The sequence below is a fragment of the Antedon mediterranea genome, chromosome 6 (assembly GCF_964355755.1).
Source record: "Antedon mediterranea chromosome 6, ecAntMedi1.1, whole genome shotgun sequence".
NCBI lineage: Eukaryota > Metazoa > Echinodermata > Crinoidea > Comatulida > Antedonidae > Antedon > Antedon mediterranea.
The window spans coordinates 10,951,129-10,970,223 of NC_092675.1; the positions used below are offsets into that span (position 1 = coordinate 10,951,129).

General features: G+C 33.9%; 1 protein-coding gene across 1 annotated transcript in view; it reads right to left on the reverse strand.

Moving 5' to 3' along the window:
• Positions 1–1,635: 1,635 nt before the first annotated feature.
• LOC140050880 (transitional endoplasmic reticulum ATPase) overlaps positions 1,636–19,095 on the reverse strand; it is a 33,347-nt gene continuing 15,887 nt past the window's right edge. The window contains exons 2-16 of the mRNA XM_072095858.1: positions 16,144–16,246; positions 15,013–15,185; positions 14,161–14,241; positions 13,241–13,433; positions 12,709–12,840; positions 11,924–12,026; positions 11,675–11,808; positions 10,842–10,977; positions 10,329–10,441; positions 8,626–8,790; positions 8,163–8,498; positions 7,671–7,979; positions 7,182–7,340; positions 3,795–3,958; positions 1,636–3,578 (exon numbers count right to left, since the gene is read on the reverse strand). Coding sequence (XP_071951959.1) covers positions 3,470–3,578; positions 3,795–3,958; positions 7,182–7,340; positions 7,671–7,979; positions 8,163–8,498; positions 8,626–8,790; positions 10,329–10,441; positions 10,842–10,977; positions 11,675–11,808; positions 11,924–12,026; positions 12,709–12,840; positions 13,241–13,433; positions 14,161–14,241; positions 15,013–15,185; positions 16,144–16,246 — 2,410 coding nt within the window. The 3' untranslated portion in view covers positions 1,636–3,469. The remainder of the gene's footprint in view (positions 3,579–3,794; positions 3,959–7,181; positions 7,341–7,670; positions 7,980–8,162; positions 8,499–8,625; positions 8,791–10,328; positions 10,442–10,841; positions 10,978–11,674; positions 11,809–11,923; positions 12,027–12,708; positions 12,841–13,240; positions 13,434–14,160; positions 14,242–15,012; positions 15,186–16,143; positions 16,247–19,095) is intronic.

The window sequence follows — 19,095 nt, forward strand, 5'->3', positions numbered from 1 at the left end:
AACTATGGTTTTGTCTTTTACAAACTATGGTTTTGTCTTTTACAACCTATGGTTTTGTCTTTTACAAACTATGGTTTTGTCTTTTACAACCTATAGTTTTGTCTTTTACAAACTATGGTTTTTGTCTTTTACAAACTAGCCTATGGTTTTGTCTTTTACAAACTATAGTTTTGTCTTTTACAAACTATGGTTTTGTCTTTTACAAACTATGGTTTTGTCTTTTACAAACTATGGTTTTGTCTTTTACAAACTATGGTTTTGTCTTTTACAACCTATAGTTTTGTCTTTTACAAACTATGGTTTTGTCTTTTACAACCTATGGTTTTGTCTTTTACAAACTATGGTTTTGTCTTTTACAAACTATGGTTTTGTCTTTTACAACCTATGGTTTTGTCTTTTACAAACAATGGTTTGTCTTTTACAAACAATGGTTTGTCTTTTACAAACAATGGTTTGTCTTTTACAAACAATGGTTTGTCTTTTAAAAACTATGGTTTGTCTTTTACAAACAATGGTTTGTCTTTTAAAAACTATGGTTTGTCTTTTACAAACAATGTTTTTGTCTTTTACAAACTATGGTTTGTCTTTTACAAACAATGGTTTTGTCTTTTACAAACTATAGTTTTGTCTTTTACAAACTATGGTTTTGTCTTTTACAAACTATGTTTTTGTCTTGAAAAAAATATGGTTTTGTCTTTTACAAACTATGGTTTGTCTTTTACAAACAATGTTTTTGTCTTTTACAAACTATGGTTTGTCTTTTACAAACAATGTTTTTGTCTTTTACAAACTATGGTTTGTCTTTTACAAACAATGTTTTTGTCTTTTACAAACTATGGTTTGTCTTTTACAAACAATGGTTTTGTCTTTTACAAACTATGGTTTGTCTTTTACAAACAATGGTTTGTCTTTTACAAACTATGTTTTTGTCTTGAAAAAAATATGGTTTTGTCTTTTACAAACTATGGTTTGTCTTTTACAAACAATGTTTGTCTTTTACAAACTATGGTTTGTCTTTTACAAACTATGGTTTGTCTTTTACAAACTATGGTTTGTCTTTTACAAACTATAGTTTTGTCTTTTACAAACTATGGTTTGTCTTTTACAAACTATGGTTTTGTCTTTTACAAACAATGGTTTGTCTTTTACAAACAATGGTTTGTCTTTTACAAACTATGGTTTGTCTTTTACAAACAATGGTTTGTCTTTTACAAACAATGGTTTGTCTTTTACAAACTATGGTTTTGTCTTTTACAAACAATGGTTTGTCTTTTACAAACTATGTTTTTGTCTTGAAAAAAATATGGTTTTGTCTTTTAAAAACTATGGTTTGTCTTTTAAAAACTATGGTTTTGTCTTTTACAAACTATGTTTTTGTCTTTAAAAAAATATGGTTTTGTTTTTTACAAACTATGGTTGACCTGGACGCGATTTTTGTTCGTTGTGACTTTCGTCACGCAATATATTTTAAGACAAACCATGGTTTATTTTGTCAACAATAGACAAGCAATTGTTTTACAAACAAAAACAATTTAAACAAACCATTTGTCTTTATCTCTTTTTACCAATTACAACCACTATATTGTCTTTTTACAAACCATGGTAGTTTGTCGGATGGCGCCTCGCATTACAAACATAGTATCATGAGATGTTTTGCAGTTATAAAGATTTATTGTTATATACTTTGAAACTTCAGAACCACCAAGCCTAAATCTGATTGAGACAAAAAATTATTATAATTTAACATTGAATTTTGTTTTTTATTTAAAAAAACTAAAACAGTTTCAAACCAATGACTGTAACTGTTCCTTGCTAGAAAATGGATTAAAGCTTTTTCTGGCCAACAAAAAAAAAGAGAAAGTGAGAAAATATTATATTGGTACATTTTTATATAATAAGGTATTGAACGCATGACAACTGAAATGATTTGCATACCTTCTCTAGATTTAGTATAATGTAGAAATCGGCCTAGTTTGAATTAAAATAAACAATAGTATACAATATAGAAATAAACAATAACTATTCAAAATAAATATGATACAAAATGATTGGAAAGTCGATTTCTACATAATCACATTCACTATATCAATATTACGGACAAGTCACTGACGATTAGTAGAAGGTTGATTAAATCTTTTGCGTCAAAAAAGGAAATTTTATAAACAAATTCAGTGCTCTGCAACTACACGAGTAAAACGCATTGGCATCAACAAGCAACAGAAAACCAATTTGGCTACTGGCAAGCTTTGGGGAAGAATAGCAAATAATAAAACAATAACAAAAAACACTTATATCATATGTTAGGCAGCTTATGTCTGCTTTAAATTCTTTCCTAAAAAAAACCCCAAAATGTACTGAAAAATGATAATTATTATTATTATAAAAGCTCTGCAATTTCTTTTTGACTGTTTAACTTTTATTGTTTTGATTTTACAATGTTTTGTTTACTTGATTTGTACCCATAGAGATCCAGCCACGGATACCCACAGCATTGTCATTTTTAAAGTAATTATCCTTTGGATTGAAATAATAAAACTTATTCCTTGATTGAGTAGATGTCTGCATTTTGTACATATACCGTAATAACAAGTGTCAAATGAGTTGTTTGGATGAGTTAACAAATAAATGCATATCCAGAATAATGATTTTCAAATCCGCTGATAAGCAATAACAATTTTTTAAAAAGATTAAATAAATGTGTCTAAAACTAAGAGATGTTAAGACTTTATGATTTACACATGCAATGTCTGTGTGTGGTGTAAACTTTTAGACACACCAGCTGTTTCAAAAACCCAAGTCATGAGGTGGATTTTTTAATTTGCACCTTAAACCTGATTAGAAAGGTAAGGAGAAATTTGACCTTGATATTGTAAAAAATGCTTAAAATATGAACTTGCTGGGTAATTTTTTTTTATTTTACATGTGTACATTTTCGTAGTCAGACCAGTTCTGGTTAGTCCCAAGAGTAATTTAGGTTAAAGGTGTAATTGAGTTTAAAGTCTAAACACAGCCTAATATTTAATATTTTTTAATATTTAATATTTAATTTAATGTTTATAATAGAACTATTGAATTACAATACAGTAAATTTGAATGCAAAAATGTTCTGCAATACTGAAGCAATATTATTTTTATTTTTCTTTCATAAGCACATTGTTTTTACCTACAATTATGTTTTGTACCTGTATTGTTATCTTTCAGTTTCTAAATTTTATAATCATTAGCTATCACAATTGTTTTAATTAAAATCACATTTAACATAACAAAAAAATCATCATTAAAAAGAACATTACAATACTCCATCTTTTTAATTGTTAATATAGTAAACTACTGTGTGAGCTATACAGTTTTAATTAGCATAACTTAATTTATTACGTTTATTATGTCCATTTTATATTTATACTGCTGCATAAATTAATGAACAAAGTATAGTTGACAAGTTCATGTTGATTAGAATCAGCACATGTTTTCAGTTGTAGAGATCATCAGCATCATCCTCAGCTTCTGGGAACGCATCTTGGTTATTTGAACCCGCTCCACCTCCTGCTCCTTGCGATGCGTTGCTTTGTTCTGGAAACCTAAATTCAACAACAAAATTTGCATTAACTCGATTGCAAAAAATTGCAAACATAACCTTTACCATTTATGAAACTTTGCGTGAATTTTTCAGGTGGAGTCGACTGTGATTAAGAGTAAAAGTACAATAACCATCTACGGTAGCATCTGAAAAAAGCTAACAATTGTTGAAGTTTTATCAAATTACTTTTCAACCAAACAAAAAACAAGTCACAAACCTGAAACTGCTACCAAATCCTCTGCTCTGTTGCAGGGTTTGTGCAAACATTTCATATTTTCTGATATCATTATCTGTCACGGATCGCCTCGCAAACTTCATTGCTTCTTCAAAATGTGCTCTGTTAATCTCTGGTACTGGATCATCCTCATCTTCTTCCATCTCCTGTCACATTTGAAGAAAATTAATTTTATTATCAATATCATGTTATTATTTCTGCAAACTTTTTCAATTTCAGTTTAATTATCACACAATATAAGAACTACATGATTGGCCATATTTTTCAGGGGCAGATCCATCAAAGAGAGATTATGTGACTTCACTGAGTATATGCAAGAGAAAACTGTTGCTGTGGGTATTTTCCCATCAAGATTAAGAACCTAAAATCATTCAACCATACTCAGGCAATCATAGGAAAGCTCAGCTTTGATTGGCTTACAATAAAATCTATATATTAATGTTACTAAATTGTTCGCGTATTTTATTTTTATGTATCTCCTCCCACAATTGGCACACTGATGTTTATTGATGGGCTGCACACAATAGGCTATGTAACTTTCCTAAATCATGGTTCGGCTCAGTGTGTAAAACGCCGTGGCCATTGATATCAATGCTTAGTACGTTCGAGTTCGAATCCGTGACATGTGTAATTATTGAGTATCACCACTTAAAGCTAAAAATCAAAACTAGACCATAATGTAATTACAAAACTAGCAAAAAAGATACGAAACCTCACACACAAACAAATTGCATAATATAAAAAACCATGAAATAAAAAAAAATGTAAATGAAAAAAAATACACACAAATAAAACAAATCCAAATGGGTGTATATCAAATATCAACGAAAAATACATCCAACATGTAAAATACTTCACATCTTAATTCATATTTTATCATTAAAATGTTTTTATCTGCCGACTGATTGATAGATTTCAACATGCATGTCCCTCTAATGCATGTTGTCACTTTCTGAGCAGGGGTGGCGCCAGGATCTTCCTGACGCGGGGGCTACATTCCCCGACGAGGGGGCTATGCGAGCGAAGCGAGCATCACTAGGCTGGGGGTCAGGGGGCCGCCAAGGGCCCCTGGTGGGGGACCAGGGGGCAAAGCCCCCGGAAGCAACGCGTTCTAGCGTCATTTGAGGTCATTTTAATCAGATTTAGGGTAGCATTTTTTCCATTTTTTATAATGCATAAATAAAATACTGCGTGCAAAAAAACGATGCGCGATGACTGTTTTAATCCATATTTTTCAATTTAAAAAATAAAAGTTCAAAGAAAATTTAGAAAAATAGAGTTGGAGGTCCCGGAAATTGGACTTAATATACTTCAAAACATGAAACAAAATATATAAGTCCCTATCATGGTTGTGACTGAGCTAAGAAATGTTTGAAAAATAGAGATGTTAGGTCCCGGAAAATGCACTTCTTGTACTTCGAAATATGACCAGCTTTATTGTTGGGGCTGAGCTAAGAAACTGTTTAAAACTAGAGCTGCAGGTCTTCAAAAAATTGCATTTTATACTTTGGAAACAACAGGCCTAGAGGCTTAAAAAACGCAAGCGTAGACCTTTTTCAGTCGGGGAAATAAGTTTATTCCTCCCAAGTGTATGCGTGCGTACTATCTGGACTTCCGAGTGGTGAGAAATTCATGACATACAGGACATTGAAAATGTAATAACTTAGCTATAATAAGATGTTGGCTAAGCGAAAATGGCATGTTTTTTTGTTTAGTAATGGATGAAAAATTTATTTTAGGTGCCCCACGGTACAGAAGGTTACTTGTATATTAAAAAATTGGTGAACATACGAACAATTAACATAATTCGTTTTTGCTGTAGTGTAGCGTACGTCGACGCAGTACACAACGTAACCGTCAGTAAACTTCGCCTGGAAAATAACTACAGTACACATTTTGGTCCCTGGATGGAACATGATATCACGCGTCTCGACCCAACGTTGAACGATTCGTACAAAGGAATACCGCCAGACAAGTGCGAACCTAGCTATTGTTTAGTAGTAAGTTGAGTCGCTGGCAATAATGAATGCATATAAAGTGCATAATATCACTCTGACGTACTCTCACGGTCAATGAAACGTCGCGGTTTTCTAGGCGCTGAAGCTAGCTACGAAGTGAACGCGAACGCTTTTTACTGTATATTATATTCCCCGACAAAAAGTACCCGTGTTTCCTGCGGTAACCGTCGGTAAACTTCGCCTGGAAAATAACTACATTACACATTTTGGTCCCTGTATGGAACTTGATATCACGCGTCTCGACCCAACGTTGAACGATTCGTACAAAGGGATACCGCCAGACAAGTGCGTACCTAGCTAATGTTTAGTAGTAAGTTAGATCGCTGGCAATAAATGAATGCATAAAAGTGCATAATAGCCCTCTGACGTACTCTCACGGTCAATGGAACGTCGTGGTTTTCTAGGCGCTGAAGCATGAAGTGAACGCGAACGTTTTTTACTGTATATTATATTCCCCGACAAAAAGTACCCGTGTTCCCCGACGGGGGGGCTAGGCTCCCCGACGAGGGGGCTAGAGCCCCCCGTAGCCCCCCCGCTGGCGCCACCACTGTTTCTGAGCCACATCATAGATTAATATTCACACAGCACAAAGTCCAATATCCAGTATTGCTTTCATTTTGTAGCTCACAGATATTTCAAAGTAAAGTAATACTCCGTGTATAGCAAAGCCAATGGTCGACATAGTTCCGAATTGTATTCTTGACAACTGTTTTTTTTTGTAATAATTTGTCAGGGCCGGGAAGTGTGTGCGCATATACTTAATCATGCCATGCGAATTATTATTAAGGCAGACAAACCGTGCTCCGTGGTAGACCACAATTTAATTACAAAAGTAGCAAGTAGGTAACAAATCTCCCATACAAAAAAAAATTGCAAAATATCAAAACCAGTAAAATAAAATGTAAATGAATAAACTTAACAATTCGTGTTTCCGCAGCAATGTGTTTTTCATTCGATTATTGTCAACTTTTTTATTTTATCTCTAATATTATTCTATCTAAAATAATTAATACACCACGAAAAACACCCAAAATAATATAATTTGACATTTTATACTTTCGAAAGTATGTTTGCGCGCACTTCTAATTCATACAGCACAATTTTTCTTTTAATAGCGTCATTTATTTTTGTAAAGTCTGAACAGTCAAAAGTTCCATATCCACTATTGCTTTAATTTTTTAGCCTACATATTTTAAAGTGAAGGGATAGTGTATAACAAATCAATGGCCGTAAATACAGTAGTAATTCAACCAGTGAGATATTCAAATTACCTATTTATTAACTATTCTTTCATGTACAAAATTTACACCTGCACTCATAAACGTCTTTTTTTGTATACTATACTACCTACCATATCAAGATCAGGATTCTGCATTCTTTCCCTCTGACGTCTAATTTCAGCATCAATACTCTGGCGAATTGCCAACTTGCACGCACGTTGACAGATTTCAGTCAAATCAGCTCCACTGAACCCATGGGTCATTTTAGCAACATAATCGAGATCAACATCCTATAAGAAATATTCTTTGTTTCTATATTGTATTATTTTGAATCGGTTTTCTGGCATGCCGCAGGATATAGTTAAATTTTACAACAGCCCCTATATACTTTCAGGTGTGTCTATTCAAACACTATAAGGTATGACTAAGAGGAAAGTTCAAATAAAGATTCAAGCAATACAACTAGATAATATTAATCCAAACCAAAGGATAAACTTTGAATTGACAATAGCCCAATTTTAAGATTAGTTTCCAGGACAAACTAAATTTGTGCCATAAAATTCAATCAATATTAGATTAAATTACACCAACAAAATGAATGCAGAGATTTTAGCATTTACCTTTGACACTGGGGATTTACGTAGGTTAGCCTTCAAGATAGACAGACGGGATTGCTCATCAGGCAGAGGAATATAGATAAGTTGATCTAGACGACCAGGCCTAAGAATAGCTGAATCAATGATGTCCGGTCTGTTGGTAGCACCAATAATAAACACATTCTTTTTGCTTCCCATTCCGTCCATTTCAGTGAGCACTTGATTGATGACTCGATCTGCTGCACCACCAGCATCACCAACACTGCCACCACGAGATTTAGCAATCGAGTCCAACTCATCAAAGAACAGGACACATGGAGCTGCTTGCCTTGCCTACATAACATCAAATGAAATGTAAATAAAATAAATTTACCAGTATTTAAATATAAGATAATTATATTTAACCACTGTGGAGTAACTTGTGTCTATAGTTGCTGAGACATATACTACTTTAAACTATATAGTAAGTCATTTTATTATAGGCCTATTATTATGCTGATATAAAGAAAACTTTACCTTGTCAAAGACATCTCTAACGTTAGCCTCCGATTCTCCAAACCACATGGTTAAAAGCTCAGGTCCCTTAATAGAAATAAAATTAGCCTGACACTCGTTAGCAATGGCCTTTGCCAGCAGAGTTTTACCACAACCTGGAGGACCATAGAAAAGAACACCTTTGCTTGGTGTCATTCCAAATTTAAGGAACTTGTCTGGATGTTCAACAGGATATTGCACCAATTCTTGCAGTTCTTGCTTCACACCCTCTAGGCCACCAATGTCTTGCCAAGTAACAGTTGGTACTTCTACAACAGTTTCACGTAGTGCACTTGGGCTACTCTTGCTTAGAGCAAACTAAAAATCAAGAGGAAATTTAAAATGTTAAAAAATATATTTTACTACTGGACATTTTACTGATACACATAGAAAAACACATGTTAACTATGTAGTGTATTTCTGAGATGGGTATAAAATAATTTACCCTAAAATCATCCATAGTTACAGCTAGTGAGTCCATAACTTCAGCATCGATTTGTTCATCTTCAAGATCAATGAGATCCATCTTGTTACGTATCTGCTGTAATGCTGCCTCTGAACACAATGCAGCCAGATCAGCCCCAACATGTCCATGAGTTTCATTTGACACCTTCAATAAAAACATTACAATATTTAAATTATGTATTGAAGGGTATACTCAGACTCACGGTTTTGTATCGCAAGCAAGGTAATCTTATAATTAGTGTCGTAACAGTGACTCAATTTTCTTTTACATTTATTTAATGCAAGCCAAGATACGAGCACTGTAATTTCCAATATATTGGACACGTGGACAATTCAAACAATGTACTGTGTATTAATTAAAATCGGCGCCGCCTAAAAATCCTACCTAGGCTAGTAGGGGACGACACATTTTGGTGGTTAGCATCATCGGAGTGGAGTCTAGTTTCGACGGCCTAGGCTTACGCTAAATTATTTAATCCTACCTTGGCTTAGCGAATTATAAATACGCTGACGTAAACATAAAAAAATATATGCAAAATCCATGTTAAGATTTAACATAGGCTTATTCAATTATTACGACCAGAATTAATTTTGAGTGAAAAGTGCTACGTGTGGTTGGTGGGAAAAGTTAATTTAAGAGACAGAGAATCCATTTCATGCCATGTGACACAAAAATTGGGTAAACGATCTTCGTTGCGTTTCCAGGCCTGCCATAATATGACCCCAAAAAAAATCTATGTGTGTTCGCGATCGACGTTCCAATACTATATTTAGAAATGCCAACGATCTTTTGTTGTCGGCATCGTTTCTGGATCGACTGGACGTTTTATTTTTAGAAGTTGGCCTAAGCCTATACTGCTACTACTAGTTCATTGAGGTTCACCATGTGGTGACATCATGCCTCTACCGTGGGAAATTTCTATTTATATATTCGCCGAGTTGAGTAGATAAAAAACACCATGAAGAAAACGGTTACGATTAATATTATAATATTTATTAATAAATGCTTCCGAGTAATTACAACTTGGTTCTCCGTCAGTAAAAATTGAATCCTTAATTTTGCACACCTTGTTATCTTACAAAAAACATTATAGGGTTGTCTACGAAATGCATTTTTCCGACCTTATTATGAAATGCGTGGGTTTGGCGGAGTAGCTGGACCAACTCCTGACATGCTAGTGACATTCCTGTAGTGTATAAAGACAGTTTTTGCACTTAATTTGTTTCCACACATTCCATATCTATTTGTCATGCGCAATATATAAAATACATGCATGTGGGAATTTTAAACAAAATTTTGAATCTATAGCATCTTCACAGGAAGACAGGTAAGCTGTAGATACGAGTTCATGTACAATTTTGCCCGATCATACAGTATGTTATGTTGTCATTGTATAGCATCTGAATGTTTTTACTGGATTTTTTTCCTCATGTTCGTAATAGAGCATCTCCTGTATCTGTTTTCTCCCAAATTTCACACAAATCACATTTTGATGAAGGAAACATGTTCAGATGATTGAATAAATGAGAGTTGCGCAAATGGAAATTAAGTAACTAAGCATCCAGTTTTTAATTTCTCTATGTACATCTACTGTGCATCAAATTTCCAATAATTATTTTGAAAGTCTGAAATTTAGATTCCATGTTATTCTGGATATTCTTTTCATTATTTTTAAGTGTTACCTGTTCCAAATCAACATCTTCATTCAGTTTCATATTCTTTGTATGAATACGAAGAATCTCAAGACGACCAGTAGCGTCCGGTATTCCAATATCAACCTCACGATCAAAACGACCTGTCAAAAATGCATTAATTATTAGCATAACATATATTTGCCAATATATCCTATGGTTTAAGAGTCCACTATCCCCTAATACCACCCTTTCCCCCATCCTTCCAATAAGACTATTTTATTATAACTACATTTATGAACTATCACACAAGACAATGTGATTTATTATCTGACATTATATCCTATAACAATGATTGATGTGACGTCATCTATCAACAACTTTTTGGCGCGAGTCTGTTAAGTACAAAATATTGAAAAATGAGCAAAGAAAAGAGACAGTTAGTACGTTATTGGTGACTGGTATACTTATTAATTTTTTTTTAAATGAGGAAAAAATGAAATATTTTGGAATTACTTTGTAAATATGATTGAAAAAAAAAAACCTCATAACCAAACACCTTACCAAAACGACGAAGAGCAGGGTCAATACTATTTGGTCTGTTTGTCGCTGCCATGACGATCACATGAGCTCTTTGCTTCAATCCATCCATCAATGTCAACAACTGTGAAACAATTCTTCTCTCAACCTCACCATGTGTCTATCACAAATTAATCAATCAATATTTTGGTTAAAGTAATTAGGTATTTCTTTCAAATTTCACATTGCTAGATAATTCCTCAATAGATTGTTTGTACATGATGCCAAATATCCCAGCGGCTTTTTCGGTTCGCCATTTTGGTGGGCAGGAAACCAGAACGAAACATAAGAGCATTGTGATGTGTATAGGACGTGCCGGAAAAGAGTTAAAGTTCTTTATTAGCAAGAAATGAAATGCAAGACGGTATGCTTAAAACAAATGAATATAAATGATACTTGACTTGACTACTTGATCTTTAAAAGAAATTAACTAACTGTAGAGTAGACAAGTTATATTATATACAATTATTAATTGTTAACACAATGTGATCAGCTAAAATAATATTAATAATAATAGAAAAGTTTTCATTTTGACGACCGTCTCTATATTACACAACAGAAAGGGCTGTAGTGAAGACAATCCTTGCGCATCATATCAAGATGTCAGCTTGCTAAGTACTATGGGAAAACATGTGACATCAGTACACACAAACCATACTAGTTTAATTTTTCTATACTATATAGTAGTTGGTGGATAATTATTTATTTCAATAGAATATAAAAGCCAGCATCTTAAATATAAAAACCAGCTGATTTACAAAAGATGTAAAGTTCTAGCTTTCATATAAATGTTGTACATGGATTTCTGACAAGTTTACCTTTTCTCTCTTTGGAGCAATCGAGTCCAATTCATCTATGAAGATAATAGCTGGAGCATTCTTTTCCGCTTCTTCAAAAGCTTTTCTAAGATTTGACTCAGAATCTCCTGCAAGTTTACTCATAATTTCGGGGCCTAAAAAAGTGAATTAATTCTAGATGGTTAACACTTTTAGGTTAGCAGATTTGCTATGATATAATCTCAAATGTATAATCACAAAATTAAATGTATTGTGAATAATTAGGCTTACCATTAATCAAGAAAAAGAAGGCTCCTGTTTCATTTGCCACAGCTCTGGCAATCAAGGTCTTACCGACACCTGGTGGTCCATACAACAAGATTCCTCTTGGGGGCTAATAAAAAAAATAAATACACAAATAACAAAACAATACACAATAATTGACTCTCGCTGTTGTGATATGATGTGCATCTGGTTTGTTAAAGATGTATTGTCCCTTGAAACACAAAAAATGAAAAATTGGCCATATCAAAGTAATATTAAAGTATTCACTTTAATTTAAGTCAATAATTCGAGCAAAAAACAACAAGTTTTACGTAATTAACATGTAAATTAATTTGATTACATTTCGTCTGGAAAATTGTCACAAGCGAAAGTAAACAAAGATTTGAAACCATGAGTATGCATTATGCATAATGCTAATTAGGATTGTTTACAACTCGTCACGGTTGAGAAGGTGTTTTCACACAGATTGCGAGGAAGTTTTATGATTATGCATACAGAGTAGCCAAACAAGCGCGTTGCATTATGAGATATGTTTTGATCGAAAACTTTGAGTGGATGTCAAAGTTATTTTTTGAACAAAAAAACGTCTGTATTTCAGTTAAATTTTTTTTTTTCCGACTAATTTTTAGTGAAAGTTAATAACTATTATGATAATTTTTAAAAAACCCCACTCTCACTCTAAATATTTTATTTTTTATTTTTTTGGAATTTGTCAAAGGGACAATACATCTTTAACATTTTCTGCAACAAAATACTTCTTTGCAGTGTTCACACTTTTATAGTTAGCATACCTTTACTCCAATAGCTTTGAAAAGTTGTGGATGACGCAATGGAAGTTCTACCATTTCTTTGATTTGTGCAAGCTGTTTACGGACTCCTCCAATATCATCATATCCAATCATATTTAAAGCCTCTTCTTCTTCCTGTCAAATTAAATAATGTAACAAGGTTACTTGGTGAAAACTGATTCAATTGTAGCTGTTTAAACTCAAGATAAAGCAATGGCAATGTTTTGGCAATCAATGAATTGAGGACCATAGTATTGATAAAACTAAAGACAGGTTTATACATTGGTAAAAATGTTTTATACAATAGACAAATGTTAATTAATAGCTTACAGCACTTTATCAAAAAGCTTCACAATAGATTCATATTAATGTGCTTTTTTAGTAGACTAGAAATAGTGATTAGAGAGCTTTTGCTATCTCCATCGAAAAACGGTACGCCGAGCTCGACCGAGAAAAGGTATGCCTTCTCTGTGCACAGTTTCCCAATTGAGATAGCAAAAGGTCTCTGCTATTTGTAAAAAACATTTATATTCACCTCTCTCTTAATAAATTCACCATCTGAATGAATGACAGTATCTGGGGCTACAATACAGTATGGACTTGGGTCTGTTTCAACTACTTTGAACTCAACAGCTCTCATACCGCCACGTATCAAGAAGATGTCTCCTTTACGTACAGGTCTGTATGCTTCCAGAAAGTATGGTTTTAAGTACACTTCAAACAGGTTCCTAAAATAAACACATCAATTTATAAATCGTGAATGATCAGTAATAACCATTCTATAACATAACTATGTTATTTGTGGTAGTCCCTGCTGACCCAAATTCATGAACACCACATATATGTTCACACACATTCCAACTGATCCAAATTTGAAGGAGTATTTTGAAATGTTGAAAGAAAGAAAAAACTGTAAGAAAAGAGAACACAGTCAGCTGATTGACTAGGTAATAATTTAACTTAAAATATCACATAGACATTTGGTGCTACTAAATAACTGGAAAATGGATGTCAAACAAGGAATCTTGAATAGCGTGCAGTGAATATTATACAAATAATGAATGTTTATGGGTTGGATAACTAGAATATTTCATTCATGAAAATCTTTCATTGAATGAAACATTCTTTTTATTCAACGAATATGTCCGAAGTATTTGGTGACGCCGCACTAGCTTAGAAACACTAGAAAAAATAACATAAAAAACGTCCCAAGTCTCACAGTACAGTATATACGATACAATGTACAAGTACTCGGCGTGCAAGAGACACAGAGGTGTTATCAACCATGCCTGGCATAGGAGAAGATAACTATGAGCTTTTCCAAACGGGATCGGAAAAGAATTCGCATCATAGTGTAGGTATCGCCTATAATCACCTCATAAAATTATTTGTACCATTGCACTCATAAACATTCATTATTTTGTATACTGTGCACAATGATTATGTGTTTTTTACCCTGTGATGCCTTCAACTGTATCATCAATGGGAAGGACATGTATTCTTTTACCATATTTGACATCTGGACAGCCTTGTACACTGCAAAACAATATATCATTATTAATTTATATCTTATTATAGTTACATTTTAAAGCCTGGTTCAACATTGGTTGCCATAGACTTTGACCTGGTTCACCACACATACTTAACTACGCGCTGTACTATGTTTTCCAGTGCTTTTGTGCACAATACAGCACTTATACCCCTTTCACACCAAAAGCAAAACTCTGGAGACACCCCGGAGTTGACGCCCCACTGTTTTGGTGTGAAAGGTAAAATCAAGCAACTCTGGAGTTTAAAACTGCGATGGTTGAACAGCTGAACATTCTCCGGAGAGCCCCGGTGTTTTGGTGTGAAAGGTACCAACATCAAAACTCTGGAATTTTAGGTCAAAAGGTCATCCTCACACGATCACTCATTGTTTTAGTTTTATTTCAAAATACTTTAAATATTTGTAAAAAAATATATACTGTAGCGGGTTTAAAAAATAATAAGTAGTATCAATAAAAACATTATATTACTTCTTAGACTTTTGAAAGTAATTATTAAATTAAAAATATTATTAATTAAAATGATTCTAATGATCGTCGCTATGTAAACAAACAAAATAGAGGGCGACATTTACAATTTTATTTTATAAACCCCGGTGTTGCTAGGTTGATGATGTGAAAGGGGTATCTCCGGAGTTTCTCGATGTTTTGAATGATCATAAACTCCGGGGTGTCTCAGGATCTTAACAAATATGTCGCAAAAACATGATAGTAAGCAAATGTTTAAATATAGTAGGTATATCAATATCACGGATAATACCTGACAATGTCACCAAGACGAACTCTGAGATTATTTCTGATGACACGATTGATTCTGATCTTCTCATCAGTAACTGTATCATCTGAGAGGACAATACAGACAGTATCTCTCCTCTTCTTGCCCTTCAGTAGAACTGTATCACCTCGAAACAATTGTAGTTCATCCATTTTAGCCTGGAAACCAAATACAATGTCAAAATAGATGCAATGAAATCATGCCTTTTAAGTTATTGGAAACTGTACAATAGATAGAAACAAAATTCCCAAAAAACAAACACCATACTGGTTGGGTACTACAGAGGAAAGGCACAACCGACAAATATTTATAACACCAGCATACAGTACCGATCATAAATACACCAAAATATTATGTTGGATGCCTTCGACGCATCATGATTTCATCGAGATTTTGTCAATGACGCATTCAAGAAAGGCCCATTTCATCCTAACATTGTTATTTTGACACATTCACGCCTGTCGTTATTGTTAAATATTCGATCGTGTTGAAATAACAATCTCTATTCATCATCTCAAGCACAATAAAGACGTCATGAAAGTCCATTGTATTGGATGAAAACTTTACTTATTTTGGAATAAAGCCTCCCTGTCATGGATTACAGATTTGCTCTAGTCTCTGGTAAAAAATCAATCACCATGTGAACTTCGAACTATGGTTGCCTATCCCCATAGAGTTCTGTGGTGTGATGTCACGATAGATGGCGCTGCATGGTTGCTAGCCAACAAAAAAATGCGTTCAATGCTACAATGTTGATACAATTTTACACATGCGGGGTGCGCACGGAGCATGAAAATCATGTGTTTTATCTCTTGAATTGTAATATTCCAGACTTTCCTAGTCATTTTTAAAAACATTCACATCATTTCCAATTAAAATGATGTCATACAAACACGTTGATTTAGACCTTTGCGCGTGCTTTAGTTGGAAAAGTTACAAAATATTGTCAAAATTATGCCTACTGTATTTTGGTTATCCACCAAGTGCGGGTAACTAATTATTTCATGTCAAATATTATGTATGATCTATAATTCAAAATTAATTTTGTTATCTACTACAGTACTTGGGAAGGCTAAATAGAAGGGTAGTGAACCATACTTCTACTGTCATTGTTACCTGTGATAAACAGACGACAGAGTTATCATCATTGGCGGCTTCTTCTACAATCAATCTGTTTGGCCGAGACTTTGTCTTCAAAATAGCTGTTGAAACATCTTGTCTGAAAAAACAACAACTTGTCTGAGTAATGTCTTATTACTACTTAGCTAACTGGACGCTTTGAACACCACATAAATGGTAGAAGTCATAAATCAAAATTGAAAAATTTTGAAACACTTAAAATGTCCTGAACCATGCTCAAATCTGATTAGATATTGATTTTAATCATTTTAACATTTGTTGTGCTTATACAGCACGGCTGTTTTATAGCGACATAAAGTAGTGAGCCCACTGTAGGTGAAACTGAAATATTTTCTAAATTAAGGGTGCTATACAAATGCGGAAACGAGTTGTTTTTATTAGGCGAAAATGATTACAATGAATCAGAAGCACAGTAGTTAGGTACAGGTACTACTGAACTTTTTTTATGTACAGTAGGGCTAGGCTAGATCGGTTTTTGTTTAGGCCTATATTAAATAACCAAAAAGAAATTTGACCAACTCCTGGAACTCCAACAGGATAGCAAGCCTACACTTTTCTTAATAAATAATTAATAAAATTATAAATGACCTTTTATGAAAATAGCTAGGCCAAGGCAATATAAATCTGGTGAATAAAGAAAATAATTAAAATACAATATACAATCGTGTGACATTGTCAGTGTCACTTGCATTATTTTATTCATGTATTGCACAATACATGGAAAAAAAGAAAAAAATTAAACTAACAAACTTCTCCTTCCTTTTTTGAAAAAGTCCGGACGAGAAACATGTATATTTTATTATTTGGCCGTAAAGGGGTTGTTAACTATAAAACATTTGAAGAGGGCCCCTTGGACAAACTGAAAAGGTTACCCTCTTTAAAGATGATTGGAAAAAAAATTATAAGGGTCTCATATCGGGATAAAACTGTTTTTAGCACTAAAATAATTAAATATTTTTCTTAGTAACAAGCACATGGTATGTGGAACTATATTATCTTGGTTTAGGAATAAAAACATTTTGAGGTCATAAAGTAGTGAGCCCACTGTAGGTGAAACTGAAATATTTTCTAAATTAAGGGTGCTATACAAATGCGGAAACGAGTTGTTTTTATTAGGCGAAAATGATTACAATGAATCAGAAGCACAGTAGTTAGGTACAGGTACTACTGAACTTTTTTTATGTACAGTAGGGCTAGGCTAGATCGGTTTTTGTTTAGGCCTATATTAAATAACCAAAAAGAAATTTGACCAACTCCTGGAACTCCAACAGAATAGCAAGCCTACACTTTTCTTAATAAATAATTAATAAAATTATAAATGACCTTTTATGAAAATAGCTAGGCCAAGGCATATATAGTATACAACTACAAAAATAAGGTTGAAAATGGTACAGTAGGTCACTGAGCCGTTAGAGGGTTTCGCAACTAGATGAAATTGACAACAATCTTTTAAATCCACATTATTAACATGTTGGTTGGATGAAATTCATAATGTTCAAGTTCCATTGATAAAACGCTAAGCTGGAAACACCATATTGAATATACTCGTGCGAAGGCTCTAAAAGGTTTAGGTATGCTTAAAGGGGGGTTCCGGGTTTAAAATAAATAGTAAAAAATGTAAAATATATTTGTTTGTCTCTTGAACAGTAAAAGTTTCAATTTATATAAGCGCCCAGTGAAGCAAAACGAAGGCTGTGAAATGAGGCCAGATTACAAGTGCAGCTACGGCAAAATCACACTGTGGTTACAGAATAGGAAATTCGTGAAATGGTCAATGTTCCGACGACTCGTTATCATTAACCATATCAATTACTTTTGTAAAATTATACTTATCTGATGTAATTTTAGTCGGTCTTCCCATTTATAAAGTAAATTTTCTATGAAAATCCATCAAAACAGTGAAAAATTAGAAAGGTTTGCACTTTACGTTTGCCGATTTTCGCACTGACTTAGGGAAAGCCTTCAAAATCAATGAAGCGTAACGTATACATTCCTGCTGAGCGAGACGACGATACACGTGCTCTCTCTGCCCCATGCCTGGCATCGTCACGTGATAAGCAGATACAGTATACAATACCAAACTGGTCGGGTCGAGTATACCCCGTCTATTAAATCACAACATGAACGATGTACAGTATTTGATTGAAGGTCGACTCGACCTACCGGAATGGTATAGATAATATAGCTCGAATGAGAGAGTTGGAATATTTGTATAAACATAAGTATTGCTAATTTTAACAAGTGTAGCCTATAGTAAAAGGCCTGGCAGTATCAATTCGCATAGGGTCTACTACACTAGCTAGCTCAATTTTTATCTGGGCCGGATCGGCTAGGAGGTCTACTTGCTTGATGCAGTATCCGCTTTTTTGGAGAGTAAACTAGGCCTAGGCCTATTTTAGGCCTACTTATTAATTAGACGATCGGGACACCATACGTGCGGACGGCGATCGGACCTTGTTTTGCCTCAATATTTACAGCCAATTTTGTAGAACGTTTTAGCTTTAGATTGTTTAGGAGTTTGGTTGATAGGATGGGTTTGGAATCCACTGAGTTTTGTTATTTATGGGCCAATCGTTTAGTAGTAGGCTAGCTAGGCCCATGATGGCCCCAATGTTTTAACGTAGCCATCGTGGCATGGAATCCCTTAGTCAGAAATGGCTCTCACCCATGAATAAAATGATTTAGGCTAGGCCTAGCCTAGTACGTGAAGCCGATATACGATCTGTACTATTCGAGGTATAAAAATAGTATAATTTATGACTCCGTAATCTGTACTAAATTTTGTATTTCAATTTCATTAAATGTCAAATAAATATATGCTACACTTTAGGCCCAGCTAATAGAAAATCTAAAAAAATGTATTTCACAATGATCGGGTGGTCGTCGTTTGACAGGGGAGAGAGAACACAACGTACAAGAAGCTTGACG